Here is a 20,978-nt window from a genome sequence, read left to right as displayed (position 1 = left end):
GTTTGATTACTTAATACCCATAAGCAGGGTTGGGGAACAAAAATGTATGTCAACTAATCAGTAATATTCAGCGTAATATTCAGCAATAATCAGGAGTGCTCCTACCACACATGAACTCCTGACCCTAAGTCTACACACTGCACAATTTTTGAAAAGGCACACTTGCTTATCAAAATTACTTGATTAATACCAAGGAGTAGATTTCAAACAATTCATTTTCAGTATATAAGTAGAGCCCCCCCCCCCCCCATTTTGGTATCCCTGACCCAGGGGCCTTGAAATTCGCAATTCTGGAAGAGGAACCCATCAAAACTAAATAAATAGTTCATCTGCTTATTACCCAGAATTAGAGAAAAAGATTTTCATAGATGTAATAGATGTAATGTATTTTCACTATATAATCATTATAGAGCCCCACCCTAACACCATAACCCCTGACCCTGGGGCCATAAAATTCACAATTTTGGTAGAGGCACTCTTGCTCATCATAACTATGAACTTAATAAGTTTATTTAATACCTAGGAGCAGAGAAGAAGATTTTCAAAGATTTAATGTATTTTCACTATATAATCAATAGAGTCACGCCCTAACACCAGAACCCCTGACCCTGGGGCAATAAAATTCACAATTTTGGTAGAAGCACTCTTGCTCATCATAACTATGAACTTAATAAGTTTATTTAATACCTAGGAGCAGAGAAGAAGATTTTCAAAGATTTAATGTATTTTCACTATATAATCAATAGAGTCACGCCCTAACACCAGAACCCCTGACCCTGGGGCCATGAATTTCACAATTTTGGTAGAGGCACTCTTGCTCATCATAACTATGTACTTAGTTAGTTTATTTAATACCTAGGAGCAGAGAAGAAGATTTTCAAAGATTTAATGCATTTTCACTATATTATCAATAGAGCCATGCCCTAACACTAGAACCCCTGACCCTGGGGCCATGAATTTCACAATTTTGGTAGAGACACTCTTGCTCATCATAACTATGTACTTAGTTAGTTTATTTAATACCCAGGAGCAGAGAAGAAGATTTTCAAAGATTTAATGCATTTTCACTATATAATCAATAGAGCCCCGCCCTAACACCAGAACCCCTGACCCTGGGGCCATGAATTTCACAATTTATGTAGAGACACTCTTGCTCATAATAACTATGTACTTAGTTAGTTTATTTAATACTCAGGAACAGAGAAGAAGATTTTCAAAGATTTAATGCATTTTCACTATATAATCAATAGAGCCCCACCCTAACACCATAACCCCTGACCCTGGGGCCATAAAATTCACAATTCTGGTAGAGGCACTCTTGCTCATCATAACTATGAACTTAACAAGTTTATTTAATACCCAGGAGCAGAGAAGAAGATTTTCAAAGATTTAATGCATTTTCACTATATAATCAATAGAGCCCCGCCCTAACACCAAAACCCCTGACCCTGGGGCCATGAATTTCACAATTTTGGTAGAGGACTTAATGCTGATTACAACCATACCAACAGTTTGACTGTTTGATGTCCAGGAGTAAAGAAGAAGATTTTTAAAGATTGCACTAATTTTAGTGGTTTTTGCCCCACCCCCCAGGCCCCAGGGGGGCAGGGACCACGAAGTTCACAATTTTTGTTCCCCTTCACGCATAGATGCTATATGCCAAAATTGGTTGAAATTGGTTCAGCGGTTTCAGAGAAGAAGCTGAAAATGTTTAAATGTTAACGCACGACGGACGACAGACGACGACGGACAAAAACAGATAGCAATAGGTCACCTGAGTTTACTCAGGTGACCTCAATAGGTCACCTGAGTTTACTCAGGTGACCTAAAAATCATTTCAGAATGTGTTCCAAAGGGTTGTCATCCCTCTCATCAGCAGTCTCATTCTCTGAAGTCCCATATTAACCCACTACTCCCTACAAACCAGTACTTTTTCCTCAAACCTCAAAAAATTGACCCCCATTTGACCCCCACAAAAATATGTGATTATACAGTATATGAGTTTTCATTGCTATCCCATGACAATGTTTTTCTTAGAAAAAAAGATCTTTGTTCAGTTGATATTACTGGTAGTATCAAATGATTTTTTTTATATGAGTAAGGTAATGACTATTTGATGAGTATTAATTGTGGCCTTTATTGTCTGCCTATGCTGACACATAATTGTTTTAACATTCAGGTACAGTGTACACGTGTCTGCATGTAGTGATGTTTCCTTGTCCAGGTAGAGGTGGTAATTAGGTCAAGGTGGTAATTAGGCCAAGCTTTAGGTATACATAACAACAAGGTATCAGGGATAATACGGCACGTATACATAAATCACCATAAAATTTAGAGCAATCATAGGGTATGGATTTGTTTGTGAAATCATAAAATGAGCGCTTATTATACATCCACCCAGTCACAGTGTTTTATTATTTATTTCATACATAATTTTGTAGCAGTATTAATAAATTATTCCATCGTTTTCAGCACCAACATGGCAAAAATATGAAGCTCGCTTTAATAAGTACACAATCATACAGTATTACTTAAACAATTTGACCAACAGGGCTGCATTTTGACTTTGAGAAATCGAAGGTTTTGAGGTTGTGAGTTTGAGCTAGATAGCTTTGCTATATAGGACTGAGAGATGGAAGTTTGACCCATCAAAAGTAACCTTGCCATGAATCTCAAATTTCAAATGCCATATTAAATTAACTGTCTGAATTATTTTTGAAAAGTAGGTCAAAGGTTAGGTAATGTCGACTGAAATGCTGGTAATTGTTATCTCGTCTGATAACAGTGTACATGTACATGCTTAAAATAGCACAGATTTACTTCTCAAATGTTGAAAAATATTATGTATATCTGCACTTTAATCCGTATATTGAAAATTAGCTCTACGGTTAAGTTTCAAGGTCAAGAGTTTGAAAACCTTAAGTTATATAGCATTCTAAAAAATAAAAAAACATGGTGCCAATCAATATATGTGTGAAAAATTTTTATTTTAAATGTTCAATGTACAACACTTTAACTTTTTCTCAGTGTTTTTTAACAGGAAGCGGAAAAAATTGATGAAACCAGAAAATACCTTGCATCTATAATTGCTTCTGGATTCTTTTGACAACCACAGCATGTCAAAATTCAAAATCACCTGATATACATGTACCTTATGAATGTCTGCACTTTTGGAGCACTTCAAAATTAAAAGCACCATGGCAACCAGAACAGCCTCCGCTAAGGATTCTGGGAAATCCTGCAGGAGAACCTCTCCATGACTGACTTTGTCTCTGACCCTGGGGCCCTCAGGGTAAACTAAAAGGTCAAATAGCAGGTCCTGAAAAATCAAATACAATTCAACAAATGAATATACATGAAAAAGTGACACTTGAAGACACTCTACACAATAAAAGTCAGAACTTGTTTTCTCAAACTTGATGGGCTATCCTTTTGGTTCAATTGTCATGACCTTGGCCCATTTTCATTCCAGAAAGTTTGAGCTCATGAGCAGAAAAGTAATTTGTTTCTTTGTTGGTACTTCGTAATGGAAAATCATTGGAATCATTATCACACTTATCTTGGTACAGGGATGGATGTTTTATGACCTGGACCAGATCACTCCAGCAAGTTAAAGATTGCTGGTATAAAAAGTGTAAAACTTATGACAGACTTATAAATTTCTAGAGAAAAAAAGTTTTGATCACACAAATTAGAAAACCTGATTTGCTGTAACATTTACAGCTTTCTTCTTATAAAACAAAATATTGCACATAGGATACCACATTTTTCTGGATACCTTCTCCTCCTACAGTTTTCAAGATCTATAATATCTGAAGTAGAATTAGAAATATATTTCAATGTAATTGAAATGGCTGATAAAATAAATAGAAAGTAGTCATTACCATGAGATTTTCTCCAAGCATCTCTGGAAGTTTGTTCCTTTCTTTGTTTGGTAAATCCCTGTCAAAAATCTAATGTAGAGAAAAAATCGCTGAATATTATTTTTTAATTAATTTTTATTCATCATTTTTAACATAATTTTACAAGTTAGTCTACTCCAAAGAATTTCATATAAAACATACAATAATCCATTCTGGAAAATTTTGTCTTACTTATACATGTATATACAAAATGAAATATTAGGTTGTGAAAATTTATTGGATATTCACTATGTCATAATATTCTCATAATATTAAAAACAGTCACTGAATGAAAAATATAATTACAAGGTACGAAACTTTTAAATTACAGAATTTCTATAAAAAATAGAAGAAAAAAATGGAAAATTCTGACCTCATCAAATGTGGTATAGAGTGTAGTGGACTGAAAAAATAAAAACAAAAGATATTAAACAGATTTATAAATTTGGATATTTGTACAGTTGAGCGTAAGTAGGCTGGATGCCAATAATGAAGACATTTCACCATCCAGGTGAATTTCTTAGGGAATAGAAATTACATTGATGCATATTTTTTTTTACCAATTACCTACGGATAATAAAAGATAGTTTTTAAGATCAGAAGGCTTCATTGATGCAGTCACTTTGCTTTTGGAATACAAGAATCCTGATTAATGAGGCTGGACTGTATATTGTTCAGGTTATTTTTATATAAGTCAGTTGATATCCCATAATTATAGTGAAATAACATGAGTAATTATTCAAGCAATTTAAGAGTATCATATGCTAAAATTTTGAATGCTTACATTGCATCCTTGAGCAAGAAAAATCACACTGTTGTAAAAAAAAATATTTTCTTTCAGCTTTTGGTTCTTTATTTGAAAAATTAGAATCTCCTTTTTAACCAAATGAATAATACTTTCTGCCAACTTGGTTATAAATGACCCATAGTTCTTGAGAAGAGGTTGAAAATTTTAAAAAGTTTACAGAGGAATGGAAGCTGGACAATAGATGATCAGAAAAGCTCTCTTGAGCTCTCAGCTCAGGTGAGCTCACCTCTGCTGTGAGAAGTCTCTCTGAGCAGCCATTTTCTTTGGTAAATACCAGTCTTAGCACATGCTCCAGTTGGGGGAACAACAAGATGGTGGCATAGGAATATTGTTTTTCAGCCAATAACTCTAAGGAATTCAATATCAGATGCTGGCGACTATGAATGCCTTGAGTTAACTCCACAAACTCTCTCACCATGGGCACTTTTTTCCTCACATCTAGTAGGTAAAACAAAACAATAATACTGGGTTATACTGCATACACATACAAGGAAGGCCCATACCATTTACGATAAAAGTTCCAAAATTCAAAGGGAAAATAATTACCTGGAATATCTGAGGTGAAATTCCCATTTAATTTGAATTGCATCAGCTGTCTATGGACCTTTAAGTGTTTACCCCTTTCTTCCAGGAGTTTTCCCAAACTGGGCAGGGTGAAATACAAGAAACATCCATATCTATAAGGCAGGTTTACAAGAAAGGATAAAGGATATCCTGACTCTACTAAACTGTAAATCAGTTTCAAGTCAGAAACTTCATTCTATCTACTGTTCAATTCATGCTCCATTATACAGTAAGTTTTCATTGAATGAAATAGGACAATCCTTTTGAATACCAGATTATTGGTATATGTGGTACAAATTATACAGAAGAATATTGAATGAAAAAGGACTATCCTTTTGAATTTCAGATTACTGGTAAATGGGTCACAATTTAAGTAAGAATATTAGACTGCATATATACCTCTTTGGTATCTCCCCAACATTTGGAAATCCATGCCAGACAATATTTCTCAGGTTAAGAGATGTCGGGGGACCAATCAAAACCCGTAAAATTTGGATCTGTACAATAGAATATTAGGCAGATCAGAAAATAAAGAAGCTGACCAAATAAGTTTTAAATTTAAACTTTTTAAGTTGTAATGACATATATATTTTGACTGGCAAAATCAAAACTACATTGCATTTCCATTGCATGAGCTCTATATTAGTGACATCCTAGCACAGTCAATTTGATATACAGTAAAATCAGTCATAACGAAGTCACTAGGACCTCTGAAATAACTTAGCTATATCTGTAATTTGATTCGTTTTATCCGTATAAGGAATTCTTTGAATTTATATAGCTGGGGATCCAAGATAACTCTACTATATCCATGAATTCGCAATATCCGTGTTCATACTCAATGAGTTTTACTGTATTTGGAAATTGCATGGAAATTTACCCCTTCACTTCAGCTGCAGGTTTCCAAAGAAACTGTAGCTTTGATGTCTATATGCAAGATTTTTATCCAGTACGAGAAGTTTCTGAAATATATCTCACAGAATGGTCCAATAGAACAAAAAGCACTATTTGAATGTGCTAGATATGAATGTATGATATACTGTACAAGACATTTAGCGATGTACATGGTTTAGACAGACTCTGCTTTCTGCAAAAATTGCTAAATAGAATACATCGCTCAATGTAATATGTTTACAGTATTTTACAATTGTATTCCTTAATTGTGCTGAGACTTTCACTTGACACCAACAATTTTGACCTTTTGACCCTGACCTTGGAGTGTGACCTACTTTTTAAAAACTTTAATCTTGCATGGCCATAACTTTTAACAGTTGGTGCTTATAGGGCTTTTATATTTCACGATTCACACGCTTATTTCTTATGTCAAGGCCTTCCCAAGGGTACCATTAATTTTGCACCTTTGACCTTGAAGTTTGACCAACTATTAAATAAAACTTTAACCAGCACGACCATGAAGTTTTTGAATAGTTGGTGCTTGGCTTCTCATATTTTACAAGTATATTTATGGAGATAATTTCTCTCTTTGAGAAATAATATTTTTGAACCTGATCTTGACCTTGGACTTTTACTTGCATGCATTTGAAAAATTTTAACTTTTGCCATATAATCTGTCTTATGGGACATCAGTGTTTCACAAACTGATCTTTTTGATAATGTTTCTACTCTAATTAAAATTTGTCTTTTACATTATAAACGCAGATGCTAAATACAAAATTTTTATAATATTGTTCATGAATCAAGGTGGGAACATAATCAAACAGTAAAAACTGCATGCAATTGAATTCACAGAAATACCCCCCACATAAATTGGAAGCACATGTCTATAGTTATATTCATTAATTTACAAGCTGTTAATTAATGTGGTACTTTAAGACAGCTGGTGTGTAGGAGTTTTGTTTACAATCATCAATGTACTTTAAGACATAAGAGGACATCTGAATATAAAAATGCAGGATATACGAGGGGTTATCAAAAAGTTCGTGGACTGGCGCCATAAAATTAAAACCGCTTTAGGTACATCAATGAATTTCAAAATATTTGATTAGCATCATCTTTTCTATCTATAGAATAAACCACAGATCATAACTTTTATTTTTAAATAAATTAGTAATGTTTTTGTAAGTTATGGTATGTCCAGGCGGCGCAACTCGAATACGGCGTTTTTTCGACCGAAGCATAACTGAGAAAAACTCTTTTGATATGAACATTTGACATCCAAAAATCTGATTAATTCAGGTATATGTTGGGACACTATTGCTTCCTAAAATATGAAGTTTTCAATTCATTCTGAAAGTTCTATGAAAATTTATCGTAAATTTGACATGGAGTGTCTAAACAAATAAGTCCTTGAAAATGACGTCAAAAGGGGGAAGGGGTTTTATTTTCCAACATTCTATAAAGTTTTGGCCCTGAAAAAAGTGGTATAGACCTAGGAAATGTTTAAACTGGTTATGGAGAAAATTAATGCATCCGGAGTACTTGTTTTTTAATGCAAAAGAGGTTCAGAGAGAAAAGGGATGCACAGTTAATGTTGATTCCTAGTCAAGGTGTGAAAAATCATTCACGTCAAAAAATGACATTGATCATATGTTGTAGATATTAAACTCCCAAAAGCAAAATATGCTGGCACAATCAAGAGAGGATCTCTCCCAATGTATCAATCCATTTGCATATTATATGCATTTAAAGTCGCTGTTCCTGACATTGTAAAGTCATAAAAACAAGACGGGTTTAAGTCTTTAATCAACTCCAGGAAATCTCATCAAATTAAGTGTATGAGGTAGAAGAAGCAAACATTGAAAAACAATGACGTTGTGGGACGTCATGAAACTAAATGGCGACGGCGCCGGGTAACCATATAATGTCTTTTTTATTTTATCATATTTTAGCAAAAAATGAATGAATCAAGCTCAAATTTTCCGCATCTCTTTATTTTTTGTTGCTTTATGTCCCTTATAAATTTTGAAAGCACAGAATACATAGTGCTAATTTTATAGCCTCAGTCCACGAACTTTTTGATAACCCCTCGACCCTCGTATACTTGTGTTCTCTAGCTTAAATGATAAGGTAGTGGCATGTATTAGTCTAGAGATGTTTTTCATTAACCAATGTCATGGTCAAAAGTAACACAACTGACCTTTAAAGATCATTTATATTCTGAATTAAAGTCACACGAGATTAGGGATGTGCGATTTTATTGGTATACTGGTATATCGCGATTTTTTGTTGCGCGATACGTATCGTGATACGGAGACGCAAATACCGGTATTTAGGTACATATTATAAAGTCCAGAAATTATTCATTTATTTGTTCCATCTTTCAAATTACAATTATAGAAAGTCTAAAAATGTTGTAAAAGGTGAAAAGAATGGCATTTTACAATCCAGACATGATTAATTTTATGTACATAAAAAATTCAAAAACTTTAAATTTTGTTTTTCTAGCATAATTTTAAGAGAAATAATGACTATTTCTTTTAAAATCATTGTAAAAATTGCTTGTAAAAATATCATGATTATCATCGTGATATTTTTGGAAAAAATCGTGATAATTATCACGATACAAAATTTTTGGCGATACCCATCCCTACACGAGATGCTCCTTAACTTAGCACACAAGTAGATTACACTAAAACACATAATTCTGTGTATCGATTTTTGATTTTGATGAACGGTGTTGCCATGGTAACTAAAATTAGAAATTTCTGTGAAATACATTTAAATGCTACAGGTCCTATAGTATTGGTCTGATTTAAATATAACTTAGCACACAAGTACACTACACTAAGATACATAATACTATGTATCTATTTTTGATTTTGATGAATGGTGTTGCCGTGGTTACAAAAAATAGAAATTTCTGTGAAATACTTTAAAAATGCTACTCCTCTTACAGTTTTGATCTGATTTCAATATAACTTGGCACACAAGTAGACTACACTCATGCCAGATAAAATTAATCTTTAGATTCTCATCCCCGCCTGCTCCTCTCAAAATGTCTTGCCCCGATGCTTTTTATTTTGATTTTTGGGCGTTAATAAAAGTATTTTCATGTATTTTTATTCAACAAGAATTTTTGTCAAAGTTTAAGAGTTATCTCCCGTCTGTATTAAAAGTCGTGTGCCGCTATTTATAGCAAAAGAGCCAAGTGAAGAATGGAGAAAATCGGCAATAAAAGCAATTTAAATATGTTAGGGAAAAGATAATTTGTCAGTATTATACTATAGAGAAGGCAGAGAAAAAAAATAGCATATTAAACACATCTAGATACCATCACTGGCATGAGCAAGTTTTTAGAGAGATTTTAACAAGGTAAAAATAGTGGAGGAAAATAACACCTGGTCAAGTTTAAACCATGTCCACTGTATGTGATTTTGCTTTGAAAAAAATAGAACATTGTAGGCAGACTTTAGAGAATGTTAAGTGCTAAGAAAATGTTAAATCTTAAAACTGTTCAGGCCTAGGTTTTTCAGTAGAATGTTTTATATGAATATTTTATAGATTTTGCAAATATGACCTATTTGAATGTCGAACATGTGAAGGATTAAAGATAATCAAATTTATGAGGAAGGTGGGAATTGTGACATTTTTCAGAAAACAGAAGGATTTGTTGGTAAAACTAAAAGGTATTATGGGAAAGGCCGATGATAAGACTTGCATACACAATTTATTGGTATCCCGGCCTCATTTTCTTTGGCATTTGTCGTACATGTGTACTTGATACTTTGTTAATTACGGGTATCAATAAATATATAAATAATTTTTAAAGCAAGAATCTTCTTCAAATATTTTAAAGAATATGAAAAGAATAAAATCTATTCATATTGGCATTAACATAATAAAAAATGTTTACGAGACTCCATGTTTTGTTGATACTTACAACTTATATAAACAATTATGAAAAATAAAATATGCCCACCCGCCGCAATTTTTAGCAAGTTAGAATGAGAATCTAAAGATTAATTTTACCTGGCCTGAGATACATAATTCTGTGTATCATTTTTTTTATTTTAATGAACGGTGTTGCCACAGTGTTGCCGTGGTTACTAGAATTAGAAATTTCTGAGAAATACTGAAAAAAATGCTACCCCTCCTACAGTTTTGGTCTGATTTCAATATAACTTGGCACATAAGTAGACTACACTAAGATACATAATTTTGTTTATTTGTTTTTGATTTCAATGAACATTGTTGCTGTGGTTACTCAAAATAGAAATGTCTGTAAAATACTCTCAAAATGCTACTCCAAATACAGATTTAGTCTGATTATAATATAATGTGGCATGCAAGTAGACTAACACCAAGATACATAATTGTCTTTATCATATACTTAGTAGTAAATACACCGATTCTGCACGGCGTGATACGGGTGACGTCACAATACCCCATATCACGGCCCGGTCCGAAAATCCATATCACGTATCGGACCGGCGGGCCGAAAATCCATATCAAACCGGAAGTAACGCTTGTATTAAGTTCAAAAGTTAATTTAGTTGATTTTATTTAAATATTCATGTAAAATATTTCTGTAATGACATTTGTGGTCTTATTTTTTTTCCAGTTACCAAAAATTGGCTCTTTTAGATTTTAAAGAAAAATGTCATAAACAAGCACGAAACATTCTTCAATGACAATATATGAACTCGCACATTAAGTATTTTAAATATATGATAAATAGAATACTACATACTAAAATCCATATCATATGTCACATCAGCCCTCGGGCCCCATATCAGCCCTCGGGCCTTCGGCCCTCGGGCTGATATGGGGCCACTCGGGCTGATATGACATATGATATGGATTTTAGTATGTAATATTCTCTATTTATTATACCCCCTGCTTGAAAAGTGGGAGGGTATACAGTAATTGGTATGTCAGTCCGTCCATCTAGCCGTACATCCGTTTGTCTGTCACGCTTTGGGGTACCCATCTCTTATCCGCAACTCCTCTCATACCACTGAATGAAAATTGATGTAACTTTCACAGAATCTTTATTACATATTGCCAATGTGCACCTCCTATTCTACTTTTGAATCTGACACATATTTTGGGTTTCCCACAAAAAATCACGGGCAACTCCCATTATTATCATATGGGAGGAGGGGGGTATTATTTGGTGTGCTCATTGCTCACAGTACCTCTAGTTGTTGGGGTTTTTTTTATTTTGTTGAATGATATTGCCATGGTAACTAAAACTGAAAATGCTATAAACTTTTATTAAAAGCTCCTCCTACAGACTTGTAGTCAGTTTTTGCAATATTTTGCCAAAAAAGAGAATTATAATCAAGGATCATTAATCTATTTATTGCTGTTGTAAAGTTTCAGGTCCCAACTGCTACTTTTCTCTTCTTTTGTTATAAGTACAAACCAGTGGAGCTTCAGTCTCGACAGAGACTTCTGGTTTTGATATATATTCAAATAAAAACAAAAGGATCCCTCAAGCTGCCTTGTAATTAACAAATAAAACCTACCTATTGAAATATTAAGCAAGTACAAACAAGTGCTTCTGAGTACAAAGTTTTGTTGATTTGATTTGATTATATTTTATTATGTAATAAATAAACAAATTTTTGTTATTGAATTGGTCATAATATTGATATTTGTCTATATCTTCAAAATGTTTTGCCTGCCTACAGGTATATCACTTATATTAAATTAGAAATTGTTTGTAATTGCATAACATGATGACAGTATCCTCAGTGAATGCATAGGAATTATTCCAATTCGACAGAACAAATGTCCAATGACAGACAAGATAAAAAAATTAACAGCTACTTAATAAGTGAATTTCAATTGTTTATTATTTTTTTTTAATGAAAAGCGCAGATGTTAACATGTATTTGATATCTGTCTGTTATGCCCATGCATGATTAATGTATATATACGTAAATAATAAAAGTTAACATTTACCACATTTGTTCCAAACACCTGAGTTATTTCCCCTGAATTCAGAATGTCTTTAAGGAGAGAGGGACACTGCATGGAACTTACATCCTCAAAAACCTACAACAGAAAATAAGCATAAGAAGTTTACAAATTTTAAATGGTGATGTATACATTTTTAATGAAATTAAAGATGGTTACTTCTTATATCATGTGCATGTCTTGAGGACTGTGATAAAACAATATTCACAAGAGAGAAAGGGGGTGGTAAGGTTTATTTAAAAACATTATTTCCTGCCCCTGTATTTACCCCCCCCCCCCAACCTTCTTAGCTTCCTCTTCACCTTTGGACCTTACTTATAAAGGTATAAAGTACTTTTAATTAATTTCCATTCAATCAAAATGGATTTTATCCAAATAAATTTAAAAGTGTTCCATTTAAGATCCAGTCATTTCGTTTCTAGTATCATAATTTTTATTAAAAATAAATCTTTATGCCATCAAATACTTTTTCTGAGGAATTTTGGTGGTTAGAATCAAAATCCATCTTGATACTTATAAATATACAAATTTGCCAGTTACAATCAACAATCATGTACGAGGGCTGTTCGGAAATTATTGAGACAATTACATTTACTCCATAAACGACGGAGATAATGTCACGAAAATTCATCTACATATAATAAAGAAGGAATAAAACATTTATGCAAAATTTCTAATTCCTATGATAATGGGAAAATTTTTGGTGAAATGATAAACATGCATATGTCTATCGACCCGAGCAGCATCACAACGTCATTTAACGTCACGTCAGCCGGAGATTGTTTCGCATGTAAAACCTTCGTGATGTGTTTAATACTTTTCCTCTTTGTTATTGCATATTACATTACAAAAATCAAACAGTTTATTATTTTCTTAAACTATTCTTTAAAAATGTATGCTATTTCTATCCCAGTGTAAAATTTTCATTTGTCGGAAAGGATGACTTAGAATCATGCAGTACCGATTTATGCAACGCACGTCAATGATAATAATACCGTAACGATATTAATACCGTACGTAATAACTGATGGTCGTCCTGAGCTGTTGATTTTACTCTGGTTGAATTAATTGTAAAAAAAAATGTATACCAATGAAATAACAAACCCTAACACATTATTTTTTTTCTCATTTTTACTGCTTAAGCAGATCGTTCAGTCTGGAAAGAGTTCTACATTGCTCTACACAAAATTTTAGGTATGCTGGCTGCTCCGCACTAGACGTTAAATTCCATTTTTTCGTTTTTAGCAGATTTCACTACCGCGCTTAATTTTTTTATGATCTCCGTATTTCTGATCAAAATTCTAACAAAGTTGCACAACATGAATTTGAAATAAAGCTGGAAAATTATACACATAAACTGAATTATTTTCGCTCTTATTATGGGTCCACGAAGAGTTAGAACGTTGGTGTTACATATTTTCAATGTCTGATTTCGTGACTGCTCCGGGTACCCCAACTATTGACTCATATATATATACCATTGTACAGAAAATATTTAATATTTGTAAAATATTTTTTGCTTTTATAAATTCTTAGTGTATGTCAAACATATATGCAAATTTTCACCGAAAGACGTTCATTAGAAAGCAAAATATACACAATGTCTCAATAATTTTCGAACAGCCCTCGTATGTATAACATTAACCTTTAGCTTATGAATGTAAAAAAATACATGGGCAAGGTATGAGAAACAAACTTCCAAGAATGTGGGATTACATCGATACATTAACAAGTAATATACTGGGACCATAACTGTCATAAACAAGAGTATTTCTACAGTAATGACAATGACCTTAGTCTTCTATATATAAAACTGAAGGAAAATATCAGAATAAAACTGGACAGAAAAAATCTTAATATTTCATATGTCAATTAAGGTCATAATCAAAATAGTTTCCAACATGGCACAGTGATTCGAGCATTTTAATGCTCTAGAGTCACAGAATATAAGGAGTTGATTCTTGGGTCATGGGTTTGAATTCCACTTGGACATGGAGATGTGTCCTTTGGTCCCTAACTGCTCAAAGGCCCTGATAAGCAAGGAGAATTTGCAGCCTTCCACTGACAAGGGGTGGCATATATCAACATGAGTGAAGAATTCTCAGAAGAGATGTTCAACAAGGACATAAACATGACCAAATTACCCCGGTACAAGCAACATTGTTGAATGCCGAACTTGAGAGATATCTTAAACAGAAGAATTATTGAGCGATTGTTAATATTCTGCAATTTTATAAATTGACGATCATATGATAATAGCGAGCGCTCGTAACTGCGAGCTCTAACGACAACACCTGGGCGAAGAGAAAATTCGGGCTACTGCACATTCATTCCATAGAATTTTTTGACACAGTAAATTGGTTCCACAATGCATCGCTTTGTGCACTAACGTTAAAGCAACGTTCTCGCGAGAATAACGACAAAAGTTAAATGAATAATAAAATTGCCTTGGTTTTAATGAAATTATCTAGCTGTTTATTGCAGAAAATAGTCATATACTAGCTGATTGATATCAGTCCTGTTCAGGCTTAGGTTTGGTAAAGCAACGAACGACATCATGTGACATCAGAGTCTTAAACGCACCGAATGTCACGTGCGGTTTGACCAGTCCGATCTAAATGAAATCTGCGTTCGCCCTAACGGTCGCACTGTCAACATATTATGACAAATACTTACATCACCCAAAGCTCTCTCTAAAACAGAGGAAACCAGCTGTAAACCCAGGATGTGATGGGATTCGTTTGAAGATGTTAAAAACTTAAGTGAATCTTCTATAACCTGAAAAAAAAATATAATACACAAAAAAATCAAATTTTTAATAAAATAAGGCTACCATTCCAAACAATATGCTTGTCCAACACAAACTTCCCTAGCCAGGCATTCGATTTGTCTCCCCTAATCTCCCCATAGGCTGATTTGACTACAGTTTCAAAGATCACACTTTGATGTTCCAAGGCATCCAATCAAATGAAACTGTGTTAGAAAAACACATATTAAACCTTTTTTTCATTCTGATATGAAGCCTTTTTTTCATAAAATAAAATCAGATTATCCATCTAAAGTGCAAGGCTTTTATAAATGATAATTGAATTTTTTTGCTAGATGGCAGAAATGTACAACTTATATCTGCCAAGAGGTTAAGATGAGGGGTATACCAATGAAATACATTTTGTACAAGTTCTATACGATTATTTCAGATCTGTAAATGTGCACTTGCAATCCTTGGAGTTACTTATTTTGTTGCAATTTTATATCTTAGATTTAGTTTGCAATATAATATTGTATAATTATATGTACTCACATAAAATGAGGAATCTACAGTATAATTGATAAATCTCCATAACCTGTTGGTGAGCCTCTGTTATCCAGCTAAGGTAAGGCTTATGTTTGATCCAGATTTCCTGCCAGTGATTGGTGTGCAATACTTCCTCTGCTTCCAAGAATACCAGTGACAGAGACTGGACACAAGCCACAAAGTAATCATAGTCGTCTGATGGGGATGTTTCTGTAAACACAAGCAAGCTTTTAATGCAAACAAGAGAGTTTTTCTAAGTAATAAACATTGAATCTAAAGCATCTTATCCATGACTTTTCATACTAACTTAACACAAATCTGTGTTTTCAGGGGGGGGGGGGGGGGCATATTCTCTAGAGGGGATCCAAGATCAATTTTAGTTAGTTTACTATGTAGTTACATTTTATAACCCTCCCCCAACCCCAAATAGATCCAGGCAATGTAGTCAGAGGGGGGCACTGTGACCCTGCATGCCAGCCCTGGATCTGCCTTTGTGATATATATGAACCAGTCACCAGCTTTTTCATAAATTCCATCAAATTCAATAAATGGTGTAATTTGCACAGATAAATCTCCAACTTGTCTACTAGCTACTTTATAAAACAAGTTTTTTAAAACTTAAAGATGAAAAAAATCATTAAAACAAAATTGTATAGAGCTTCAGAATACAGATATTTAAATCATTCAATTGCATATGACATTGACCCAGTGGAATATGATTTTGAGTCACATGATCTGAGCAACGAGGAATAAGATATTAGACTGCATGGAGGTTAGACACGGCCATACTTATCGTTAGCCAGGTAATCATTTTAATTTTAATTAATTCAATGCTGATAAAAATAGCTTAAAAACAAATACTAAAGTAGATGTAAGCTTACTGCTCTTGTCACAGTTTTGAAAACATGTACAGAGATCAAATAAACACAGCTAAGAGCAGGCTATAAATAATGGTGGTAAATTTGAAGAACAGGTAAAAAAAAGCTTACCTGTAATCAATAACAGCTAAAAATAGCAGTTCATTTTGTTGAGGGCCTATTTTTATATGTGATTTAAAGGAAAAGATGGATGCCCACAGAGTGTCAACTCTTTTTTCAAAGCAAAAATTATAATATGCTTTTGTGGAATAATAAGTACATGAATTGTTTTAGGGAAAAAACTATTAAAGTATTGGACTTAGTCTTACATTGTGACTCTGATAAAACTATTGTCAGTAGCTAGGTAATATATGAACCATTTTTGATTCCCAAAAGTCCTACTTATAATTCAGTAAAGTCTATAAATTAGATATTTAACATTAAGTATACAGCCATAATATATAAAGGTCAATGAAAGATTGGAGTATTTATTCTATTTTGCAGTGTAATTGGTTTTTTTATATCATTTTAGCTTTGTCTCAGTAATTTCAGGTTTGCAATAAACCCTGCTTAATTTTCCTTTGTACATTTCATAACTTTTCGCTTTAATTACTAGTAATTTTTTTTTTAATTTTCTCCTATTCTGTCAGGGACCTATATACTATATAATTATATACATGTATTAGAATAAGTATATAGGTCCCTGATTCTGTCAACAATTATATATTAAAAGTTAAAGTTTTAATTCATTTGACAATCAGAGGAAGTATCAGTATCTAAGAAGCCTCAAGTAAAATTTAATCTTGCATTGCCAAAGTACTTCCACAATAAACTTATTAAGGGATAAAAATACAGGATCTGAACTTCTGGAGATTGATCCGCTTATACATTTTCTTTTTTTCAAAAACAGAAATCCAGGAAAAATACAAAATTACAGGTGTCAGGCCCGGGCCACTGGCCTTTGTTTGAACAAATTTGAATACATTACTTTGTGGCTTTTTATTTTGATTGAAATTATACCAATGGTTCTAGAGAGAAGATTGAAGACAAAATTCTAAAAAGTTAACAATTATGGTGAAAACAACAATGACAGACAATGACAAATTTTGATCAGAAAAGCTCACTTTAGCCTTCAGCTCAGGTGAGCTAAAAATGTGTTGACAAAAAAAAAAATTCATTGATGACTAGTTGAAATATTCAGATCAAGCATTTATTTATTACAGAGTCACAGAGTCACGTTTAATCATGGACCCCCGTACCAGTGCCCAGGACGTGATGCGATGTGACCTGTGTGAGACCGCTGTGGTACAGATGCACTGTGATACATTGTCTTGTCAACCTGTGTAAGGCCTGTGTGGGAGAACATGCTACAGCTGACTCCTCTAAACCTCATAAAATTGTACATTTCAAGGACAGAAATTCTACCCCTCTTTCTCCTGGATGTACCACTCATGATGGACAACAATGTACCATGTACTGTAAACAATGTGGCATTCCAGTTTGTACAAAGTGCATTGCATCTGATCAACATCTAGGTCATAAAGTATCAGAAATCTTGGAAGTTGCGAATGAGAAAAAGAATAAATTCATGAAAGAACAAACTGAATTGACAGAAACGATCTATCCAATCTACCAGGACATTGCCTCTGATGTACAAAACAGAATGAGTCAGTTAGAAAAAGAATATGGAGATCTCTCAACAGCCATAACAAAACATGGAGAGGACTGGCACAGAGAAATTGACAAACTTGTCCAGAAACTTAAAGCTGAAGTTGATGAGATGAAAAACACACAGTTACAAACTCTACAGAAACATCTGGATGAAATAAATAAGACAATGTCTGACATCAAGGATGAAATCAATTCAATGGAACATGCAATAGACACCAATGACTTGTCAAAACTATTTAGTGTCATGCCTAATGTACACACATACAGAAATCTTCCACAAAAAATTGTTCCATCTTTACCAAAATTCATTCCAGCAAGAAAACAAGGAGAAGAACTTAGTAAAATGTTTGGTACCTTATCATCGAGTTCTTTTTCTTCAGATAAACATGGCTACAGCATGAAGACAACACAGAAATCACCAGAAGCTGGATCCTCTCCTCCCGTCAAACAGCTGCTTGATGAATCAGAGACAGTCACCACCATAGACACTGGGTATCGAGAATACCTTTACAATGTGGCCTGTCTGAGTGATGAAGAAATCTGGACAAGAGGAGATGACAACACCATGAAACTCTTCAGCATCAATCAGGGATCAGAACTCAAGTCAATCACAACCAAGTCAGGGAACACACCATGTGACATAGCAGTGACAAAAAGTGGAGATCTAGTTTATACTGATTATGATGATAGAACTGTGAACATTGTGAAGAATGAGAAGATAGAGGAGGTGATCAGACTACAGAACTGGAATCCTAAAGGTGTCTGTAGTACCTCCTCTGGTGACCTCCTGGTTATCATGGAAAGTGATGATAACAAACAAACAAAAGTTGTCCATTACTCTGGCTCCACAGAGAAACAAACCATTCAGTTTGATGATAAAGGTAAACCTCTCTATTCATCTGGTTATTATTACAGATACTTAACAGACAACAGGAACCTGGATATCTGTGTGTCTGACAGTGGAGCTAAAGCAGTAGTAGTAGTGGTCAATCAGGCTGGGAAACTGAGATTTAGGTACACTGGACATACTCCTGCTCCAAAGAACCAACCATTCTATCCACGAGGAATCACCACAGACAGTCAGAGTCACATCCTTACAGCTGATATTGACAATGACTGTGTCCACATCATAGACCAGGATGGACAGTTCCTCCGTTACATAGACTGTGGACTGAGTCTTCCCCGGGGACTGTGTATAGATACAAATGACAATCTGTTTGTTGCTCAATATAGAAACAGAAAAGTGAAGATGATCAAATATCTGCAATGAAATCAATGACCAATTTAGATTACAAGTGAGATAAAGACACACGAGACATTTTTAAAAGAAAGGAAGTGAATATTTCAAATGGTCGAAATTTATGACAGGACATGTCTTTTGGATGAGACTTTAATGAGAAGATCAAGGACTTAGAATCACTCTTCTGATAAATTCTACAACCCAAGCTCATCTATCATTGTACAGCTCTATGTCTTTCTATTCTATGCCATTTAGTATCCTTGCTAAATATTTCAATAAAGCCTGAAAATTCCGAAAGTATGTTACCCTGTTTTACTTTAAGGTTAACACAGTCTGAGAACCCATGATGCATTAGCTGACAAAGAATGTTGATTCTTAGCCTCTTATCATCTGAAATATTCGATATATCCAAGAAATTCCAAGAGCAGGTCACTGTGACCTATTTTTTGTTGACATATCCAAGGATAAATCAACAAAATTTGCTGATCCTAAGCCTCTTTGTGACCTAGATTTAAGACATAACTAAAAAAATTTCTAGAATTAGGTCAATAGGCCTAAATTTTAGTTGATCTAAAAAGCATCAACTGAAAACTGATACAAAAAATTGATTTTAAGTACTGTAAATCACTTTTTATTCACAAGAACTTTACTTTTGCATAATGATGCAAGACTGTCTGTTCACAAAAATTTTGTTGTTGCATGCGTATAGATTTTCTAGCTTAGCTTATGTAAAGCAATTACCAGAATTTGAGAAAATGCTGTGCTGTTTATAAGTACCATGTACATATCTTATAAGGTTTTGTGAAATTTTGGTGTACAGTATTTTATTTTGCTATACATAGTCACTTTGTTAATAAATCTGTAAATTCAAGAAACAGTGAATTAGTCTTCTTTATTAACTGAGGAAGTCACAGGCAATCAATCCTTCTGACCCTTACATACTTTCACTTTAAATATACTATGCAGATGCGCAACCAAGATTGTTTTGCTCCTGGCAGGGTTTTCACCACAAGTCCGCGAAAAGTCACTGACACCATGAAATGTCTTACAGAGATTGGGTTTAGGTTCATTTAGGATGATAGCATTCACATTGGGTTTAATTTCGCAGAAAAATGATGTATTGCAAACATAGTGAAATTAAAATCATTGTGATTATTTGCCAATCAACAGCAATATATTGATCTATACCAAAATACATGGCACCTGATCCCACCTCTGATGTTTGGGAGGTGCGTGTTTGCTCCTATTTTATATTGTTTTAAGGAGTTGAATACTGTTTCTTATCTCCATATGTTTCATGGACCCAATCTCATTATAAATGAAAGGATGAAAGTACAGTAAAACTTGGTTATAACGATCCCATTATGATGGGACCTGTGAAATTACTTCACTATATCTGTAATTCGTTATATCAGTGTAAGAAATTCTTTAAATTTAAACAGCTGGGTATTCAAGATAACTTTGCTTTATCTGTAAATTCGTAATATCCATGTTCGTATTAAACAAGTTTTGCTGTACAACAGACCAGGTCAGATCATGGGTCCCTGAATTTCTGGACGGGTTGTCTAACAACTGAGTTATATGGTCATAAGCCATTGAACTTGTCTAAATATCACAATATCCTTTGATTTTAAAAGTTACATGTATTTGTTTCTTGGGATATTGACATACCGGTAATTATTCCATTGACAATTCCCTGAAGATAAACTGATATAATAAGGAGTAAAATATATTTAAGAAAAAAAAAATGCGGGAG

The 20,978-nt window shown here is 33.8% G+C and overlaps 2 protein-coding genes across 2 annotated transcripts in view; one reads left to right on the top strand and one right to left on the bottom strand.

Annotated features, from left to right (window-relative positions):
- Positions 1-20,978, bottom strand: part of LOC134264539 (endoplasmic reticulum membrane-associated RNA degradation protein-like) — a 33,256-nt gene that overhangs the window by 11,274 nt on the left and 1,004 nt on the right. The window contains exons 2-10 of the mRNA XM_062746832.1: positions 15,504-15,664; positions 14,836-14,937; positions 12,145-12,237; positions 5,674-5,771; positions 5,257-5,387; positions 4,937-5,148; positions 4,276-4,305; positions 3,885-3,953; positions 3,137-3,319 (exon numbers count right to left, since the gene is read on the bottom strand). Of these exons, the coding sequence (XP_062602816.1) occupies positions 3,137-3,319; positions 3,885-3,953; positions 4,276-4,305; positions 4,937-5,148; positions 5,257-5,387; positions 5,674-5,771; positions 12,145-12,237; positions 14,836-14,937; positions 15,504-15,664 (1,079 nt within the window). The remainder of the gene's footprint in view (positions 1-3,136; positions 3,320-3,884; positions 3,954-4,275; positions 4,306-4,936; positions 5,149-5,256; positions 5,388-5,673; positions 5,772-12,144; positions 12,238-14,835; positions 14,938-15,503; positions 15,665-20,978) is intronic.
- Positions 16,215-20,032, top strand: LOC134264538 (uncharacterized). Its single transcript, XM_062746831.1, has 2 exons — positions 16,215-16,257; positions 17,535-20,032. The coding sequence occupies exon 2, from the start codon at positions 17,783-17,785 to the stop codon at positions 19,250-19,252; it is 1,470 nt and encodes a 489-aa protein (XP_062602815.1). The 5' UTR covers positions 16,215-16,257; positions 17,535-17,782; the 3' UTR covers positions 19,253-20,032.

This window comes from Saccostrea cucullata, unplaced genomic scaffold (genome assembly GCF_032062105.1).
Source record: "Saccostrea cucullata isolate Sc308-1 unplaced genomic scaffold, CSIRO_AGI_Scuc_v1 ctg934, whole genome shotgun sequence".
Taxonomy (NCBI): Eukaryota; Metazoa; Mollusca; class Bivalvia; order Ostreida; family Ostreidae; genus Saccostrea; species Saccostrea cuccullata.
Note: the sequence above shows the minus strand (reverse complement) of the source record. Positions and strands in the feature narration are given on the sequence as shown.

Coding starts and splice junctions, on each gene's coding strand:
- LOC134264538 (XM_062746831.1), top strand. CDS start 17,783: ATGTACTGTAAACAATGTGGCATTCCAGTTTGTACAAAGTGCATTGCA.